We start from the raw sequence: 7,500 nt of genomic DNA, 5'->3' as shown, positions 1-7,500 counted from the left end.
TCCTTCCGACTTTCCTAAGAACACCTAGAGCACCGCATCTGAAGATCTCTCTCCTCTTCCAGGTCTAAAAAGTTTATCGACTTTATCGAGGGCTGCCTGGTGAAGACCTACCCGAGCCGTCCGAACACCGAACAGCTGCTGAAGCATTCGTTCATCAGAGATCAGCCGACCGAGCGCCAGGTGCGCATCCAGCTCAAAGACCACATCGACCGCACGCGCAAGAAGCGTGGAGAGAAAGGTGAATGAGGCACACGTACTGACAGTAAGGCTGCCTGTGAGCCTGTCTTATTTTCTCAGTCATTACTACGTGACTTATACGAATGAGCGCAGTTGGCCGTTCATACAAAGATTTGAATTCTGTCGGTAGATGAGTTGCACCACCATATCGTAATTAGCGCCTCTAGGAGGAAGGTCCAGTATTAATGTGATTAGAGACCTGTGTTGGTTAGTTTCTGTTCCTTGTTGAATGCTGGATTCTGATTGGTCAGAAGATTGTCAGTTCTCTGAATTTATTGGATTATAATATTATTATTATTATTATTATTATTATTATTATTATTATTATTATTATAAGTATCATCTTGAATGGACTTACTTGCATGGCAAACATTTCAACGGTAGAGATTAAAAATGTCATAGATGTGCTAAAGTTTTCTGTAAGTAGTCGTTTATTTCCTGGAAGGAGTCTCCAGTATCAGTCAGGTGTAAATCAGTTAGTTTGTTTCATGTGTGTCTTACTACATTAAATGTACCTGCAGAGAGATAAAAATGTATTTTTAGCATCCGTGCTATTCTAGTCATCATCAGTTCCCAGTGTGTTATGCTTTGGATGTGTCTGTAGCGCCACAACGCCGTGTGGGTGAAAGCTGCACATTTTTCCCCTGAGTTTTTATCCACCACATGGTTTCGAGACACACAGAGAGCCTCAGCGTGTCTGCAGATGGTTGCTGCAATGGTTTAGGGAAAGCAGAGCGGTTCATGGACCACGAAGGATAAACGTTTTAGTGACAGACCTAGTCAATTGAATTTTGCTTTTAACCGCAAATTTGCTAAATTAGCACGGCTGCTAAAAATTGTAGGAGTCATTATATTATCTGAGTCTCTGTCTGTTTGTCTGTCTGTCTGTCTGTCACTCACAGAGGAGACCGAGTACGAGTACAGTGGTAGTGATGAAGAAGATGAGAACAGAGGTGATGAGAGAGAGTCCAGGTAAATACTACAGCTGATACAGCAAAACAACTACACACACACACACACACACACACACACGAACACTGATATACAGAACTATACAAGTCAAATCCCTGGACACATTTTCATAACACTCTGCAGTGCACACATTTCTACATTTCTTCCTGATACTTGTTTATGCTGAGCCTTTCGTCTACCTCTAGGGATTTGAGTCTCTCCTTCTAAGATTCCTCATGATGAATGATGTATGAAAAATACATTTAGAGTAGACAATAATACAATATGATTCGACTTGGAGCTGTTTTGATGAAATGCAGCACTGTGCAGAATTTTGAAAATGTGTTAGTGGTGAGCTGTGAAGAAAATAAGTCATGTCCCCTTCAGCGTGGCTGCCCACAGACGCCACACCTCTTTTACAAGGACTGATAAACACACAAACCATGCAGTGGTCACGCCCCTTTTACTGAGCGGTACATACAGGGGCCACATCTCCTTTTCTGAGAATTACAATAGCAGAGAGAGGCCACACCCACTTTACAGAGACTGATACATATAGAGGCCACACCCACTTTACAGAGACTGATACATATAGAGGCCACACCCACTTTACAGAGACTGATACATATAGAGGCCACACCCACTTTACAGAGACTGATACATATAGAGGCCACACCCACTTTACAGAGACTGATACATACAGAGGCCACACCCACTTTACAGAGACTGATACATATAGAGGCCACACCCACTTTACAGAGACTGATACATATAGAGGCCACACCCACTTTACAGAGACTGATACATACAGAGGCCACACCCACTTTACAGAGACTGATACATATAGAGGCCACACCCACTTTACAGAGACTGATACATATAGAGGCCACACCCCCTTTACAGAGACTGATACATACAGAGGCCACACCCACTTTACAGAGACTGATACATATAGAGGCCACACCCCCTTTACAGAGACTGATGCATATAGAGGCCACACCCCCTTTACAGAGACTGATACATATAGAGGCCACACCCCCTTTACAGTGACTGTAACATATACAGGCCACACCCTCTTTATTGAGACTGATACATATAGAGGCCACACCCCCTTTACAGAGACTAATACATACAGAGGCCACACCCCTTTACAGAGACTGATACATATAGAGGCCACACCCTCTTTATTGAGACTGATACATATAGAGGCCACACACCCTTTACAGAGACTAATACATACAGAGGCCACACCCCTTTACAGAGACTGATACATATAGAGGCCACACCCTCTTTATTGAGACTGATACATAAAAAGGCCACACCCCCTTTACAGAGACTGATACATATAGAGGCTACACCCCCTTTACAGAGACTGATACATATAGAGGCCACACCCTCTTTATTGAGACTGATACATAGAGGCCACACCCCTTTACAGAGGCTAATACATACAAAGGCCACACCCTCTTTATTGAGACTGATACATATAGAGGCCACACCCCCTTTACAGGGACTCATACATACAGAGGCCACACCCCCTTTATTGAGACTGATACATACAAAGGCCACACCCTCTTTATTGAGACTGATACATATAGAGGCCACACCCCTTTACAGAGACTGATACACAGAGGCCACACCCTCTTTATTGAGACTGATACATATAGAGGCCACACCCCTTTACAGAGACTGATACACAGAGGCCACACCCCTTTACAGAGACTGATACATACAGAGGCCACACCCTCTTTATTGAGACTGACAGAAACCACTCCCCTTTCACTGGGGCTGATGAACCCAGGCCATATTGCCTTTAATAGGTGATGCCCCCTTTATTGGGAATGACAGAGGCCACGTCCCTTTTTCCAAATGCCGAAGACCTAAAATACTGATTTACTGAATTCTGTTGTATTGATGAAGTTCCACTATACGCTGTCTTTCCTCAGCTCCATCCTGAACGTGCCGGGCGAGTCGACGCTGAGGCGTGACTTCCTGCGGCTTCAGCAGGAGAATAAGGAGCGCTCTGAGGCACTGAAGAGGCAGCAGGCCCAGCTGGCAGCACAACGCCGTGACCCCGAGGAGCACAAGAGGCAGCTCCTCCATGACCGTCAGAAACGCATTGAGGAGCAGAAGGAGCAGCGGCGAAGGCTTGAAGAGGTAACGGTCGCGTACAGAATACAACACCGTTTGGACTGTTGGGTCTTTCCGCAGCTCTGAATGGACGATCGAATCAGGAATACGAAGGGAAACAGGTGCAGCTGAGCAAAATCTGACAGCTGTTACATAACTCTAAAACTTAAGTCATGTCACGTTTAAACAGTTGTTTGAGTGAAAATGGAGACCTGCAAGACTTAAATTAGGTTATTTCTTATTTCTATGTGCAACATTTATCAGATGTTATCACGCTTCTACATAAAGTCGCCCGTCAAGCATTCGAGCGATTGCTTATTTTCCATTATCTGCATTAATGCAGGGAATTAATGAGCCATTTGAGTTTGGTTTTTTTTTTTTTTTTGCTGCTTGTTAAATGGACTTCCAGACAAGAGCGATGTGAGCTTTGATTACACTTATGATTTGTCCACCCCTGAAACCCTATAATAAAAAAACTCATTCTTAATATGTTTATGGTGTGACGGTCAACATCAGTGAATTTTATCTCTGTAGAGTTTTATTCAGTCCTGTCTTAGGGGGACGTTTTGATTTTTAGTGTGCGGGAGAGACTCACGCTTTTTGTGACTCAGCCATGAGTAAAGAGGGCAAAGCAGCTTGCAGTAGTATTCGTGTGTGTGTGTGTGTGTCTCTGACAGCTCTGAGTGTGTGTTACAGAACACGTCCACACCACAGGTTGTTATTGTCTGGATCACGCTTGGGTTCAGAACGTTAAATGAACATGTCTAGTGTAGCATGCGTCTGTTTAACAGACGAATCAAAAAACAGCTGCGACATGCGAATGTAAGCCAAGAGTCACAAGCTGAGGTCCGGGAAGAGCTTGTTTTAATATTTAACCTGGTGAAGAATGGCATTTAAAGAATGTCCAAATTGTGAGGCTCCTCGAGGGCAGTTTTTGTTGAGTGTGTGTTTCTATCTGTATGGGAATGTAACATAACCGAGACGGGAAATATGTGGCGTTTTGGTTAATGTTAGTTGTAAAACCATGTAGCTTTACATATTGCAGCTTGTGAATGTTGTGAATAACGTAGACATTGGGGCTTGTTGCTGAAGAGTGCTTCTTAGATCATTAGTAAGAAGAAATATGAATGATGTACAGTGTATGAGAAAGAGAGAGAGAGGAAGCTCTCGGGTATCGAGGAGGGCACAGTCAGAGCAACACTCGCGGCGAAAGGCACTCAGTGTTCTTTGTGGACGCAGGAAATTGACGGGAGGCCGATAGAGCTTTGGCGAGAGCACAAATGCATACTTAATTAAGCATGTTTTTAGGCCTCTTCTTTTTAAAGTCTATTGAGTTGCTGAGGCTCCAGGAGTGGACATATCAGTGAGCTGGAGTGAAATGCTTGTTAGTAAACTAATCCCTGAGCTTAGAGCCTGTGAGGCGGATTTATCTTGTAAGTTGCAGGTCATATTAGCTTGATTATAAAATGAACACACTGTACCAAAGTGGCTCAGAATAAGAGGTTTTTTTAATACAAGATCTTCTATTTTAATATTCAGTCCTCTGCTGCAGTGGAATAAAGCGGATGGGAAGTGAGAAAAAGAGAGCGCTGACATCAGAGGGCTGCCCAGTAATCGACCACAACAAAAGGGAGAAGCCACGGGTCTGTAATGCAATAAGCGTCATTAGTCGATATATTTATCTCCCGTCTTTGTACAGGCGAGAATGAGTAGAGAGAGGGAGGGATGGAGGGAGGTGATTATAGAGAAGAAGGAAAGGGGTTGATGGAAACACTTTTTTTTTTTTTTTCTTTTTAATGGAGCGAGTGCGTAGTCAGTTCTCTAACGCTGGACACCTTTCTGGTCAGAACTTCAGTACCTGAGCTTTACTTAGACTTTAAAACATATTCACTTTATTCCCAAAAGTAACCCAATTATAAAAGGATTGTTTCCCAGGGATTTAATGGCAACATGGCAACGTTACATCAATCAACTACTTAACAGGGAAAAAGTCTCATACGTGCCGGAACCTCTGTAAGTGCGGCACGGTAAACATACAGCCATTTTCAGGTTCTGGATTGAAACAGGAGAAGAAGAAAAAAGTCGATTTGCAGCAGAACCAAACCTGCGTGTTCATGTATGTTTTCATGTGTGGTTTATTTGCAGCTCTTTCATGGCCTTGAATAAATCTCTGCATATAGATGCGTGTGTATAAGAAGCCTGTAAGGCCGGGGCCGTGGTGTGTGGGATGCGGTCTGCGGCTGTTGCTCGTGTATAATTATAGTTATTAGGATATAACAGGTAGAAACCGATGCCAGATATGGGTGAATTTATTCACACTGTGGAGCAGCTGGGAGAGATCCACCACTGCAGCGAGGTGACTCATCAGTCCCTTCGTCACCTACATCTCTCTCTCTCTCTCTCTCTCTCTCTCTCTCTCTCTCTCTCTCTCTCTCTCTCTCTCTCTAATTCAACCTTTCCTTAACTTCCTGTTTAAAATATCATTTTTTTATTATTTTTTTTTACATCAGGTGACATTTGTTATTTCATCATAGATATTTAAAAGTAATTCTCTATCTGTTTCTCTCTCTCTCTCTCTCTCTTTCTCGTACTCTCACAGCAACAGAGAAAGGAGCGTGAGATGGTGAGGCAGCAGGAGAAAGCTCCTCACCGGAGACTCGACGATATGAGACGAGAGGAGGACCGCAGGATGGCCGAGCGAGAGCAGGTAGCCAATCGGCGCTCAAGAAGCGCCACACCTCCACCAATACTGGCAGAGCGTAGGCACCCACTCCGATCCTGGAATGCCTGTGAATTGGTTGCCATGGGAGCAGGCTCTCAGCACAGTTTTGACTGTGTGTGTGTGTGTGTGTGTGTGTGTGTGTGTGTGTGTGTGTGTGCGTGCCGTGTGCAGCTCCACATTCAGTAGAATTCAAAGTGGAAGAGACGTAAAAGATCAATCAGCAAGAATTAGTGTGTTTAGCTTCTCTTTAAAGACATACTAAGATGTATTCAGTGGTGTTCATGCACTCTGTCACACACACACACACACACACACCCCTACCAGCACGGCTCTCTACACCCACTCGCGCCCACTCCTTCTGCTGAACCTACAATAATACATGACCATAACCGCTCCTGCCTTACGTAGTACAGGAGGCGTTCATGCTGTCAGTCTCTTTTTAATTAATATGTTCAGTATTTAAATCCACTGGCTATTTAACACACTTTGTTTCCGCACACTTCCGCACTCTTCCGCACACTTCCGCACTCGGGACATCAACACAAACGCTTAGTAGTGTGTTCAAATCCCTAAAAAAAAATTTTTCACTCAGACTAGCAAGAATGGCTTTAAAAATCTTCACCCACCCACAAAAACATCTGAAGTGTCTAATTTGGAAAGGTGTTAGTGGCTCATTTTATTTCCAATTTAAGCCGTTTGAGATTTGGCCACAGATAAAGAGCGACTCCTGCATGTGCCAGTTAGATATTAACTGTTTAAATCATTATGTGCAAATAATGAATGCCACAAATGTCAAACTCTGTGTGCACATTTTCCTGAAGGGATACACTGCAATACACACACACACACACACACACACACACACACACACACACCAGTGAAAGCAAAAGCACAATATTTTTCCAAGAGGACTTTTTTTTTTTTTTTTTTTTTTTTTTCTCCACGTATTTCCAGTCTTTCTCCTTTTCAGCTTTTTCTCGTCTCTTTCCCTCTTTCCCTTCTTTCTCTTGCCCTCTTTTTCACTCTGTAGGAATTTATAAGGCATAAGCTGGAGGAAGAGCAGAGACAGTTAGAAATCCTTCAGCAGCAGCTTCTCCAGGAGCAGGCCTTGCTCATGGTAACACTATCCTCTTGAATTCTTCCCTGTTCCCTTCCCTGTTCACTACCGACTTCTCTCCTCTTCTGCAGTCAGGGTTGATGCGTCTCAACGTTTTTTTAAAGGATCGCGCTGTAATACCGGCCACGGGGAGTAATGTGGGTCGCACCCCTGTAGATCCCAGGGAAGTTTTATCGGTCATGAATCTACTTCTCTAAACATCTCGTCTAGTTAGACGTCCCACAGGAGAGGTACCATGGCAGTGTTTATCTTGTACGTTCTGGAAAGGTTTAATCATTTTATACGTAGCTGACACATGAGAAACTAGAGATTCCCTTTGTGGAGATTTCTAGAACAAGTCCTC

General features: G+C 43.7%; 1 protein-coding gene across 3 annotated transcripts in view; it reads left to right on the top strand.

Annotated features, from left to right (window-relative positions):
* mink1 (misshapen-like kinase 1) overlaps nt 1–7,500 on the top strand; it is a 36,542-nt gene that overhangs the window by 15,169 nt on the left and 13,873 nt on the right. For 2 of the 3 annotated variants that reach the window (XM_060863370.1, XM_060863368.1), the window contains exons 9-13: nt 63–238; nt 1,140–1,209; nt 3,135–3,345; nt 5,918–6,025; nt 7,071–7,157. In XM_060863370.1, the coding sequence (XP_060719353.1) occupies nt 63–238; nt 1,140–1,209; nt 3,135–3,345; nt 5,918–6,025; nt 7,071–7,157 (652 nt within the window). The remainder of the gene's footprint in view (nt 1–62; nt 239–1,139; nt 1,210–3,134; nt 3,346–5,917; nt 6,026–7,070; nt 7,158–7,500) is intronic. The other variant, XM_060863369.1, reaches the window with a different exon arrangement.

Source organism: Tachysurus vachellii, chromosome 26, assembly GCF_030014155.1.
Source record: "Tachysurus vachellii isolate PV-2020 chromosome 26, HZAU_Pvac_v1, whole genome shotgun sequence".
Taxonomy (NCBI): domain Eukaryota; kingdom Metazoa; phylum Chordata; class Actinopteri; order Siluriformes; family Bagridae; genus Tachysurus; species Tachysurus vachellii.
The sequence above is the reverse complement of the archived record's forward strand: the minus strand, read 5'-3'. Positions and strand labels throughout refer to the sequence as shown.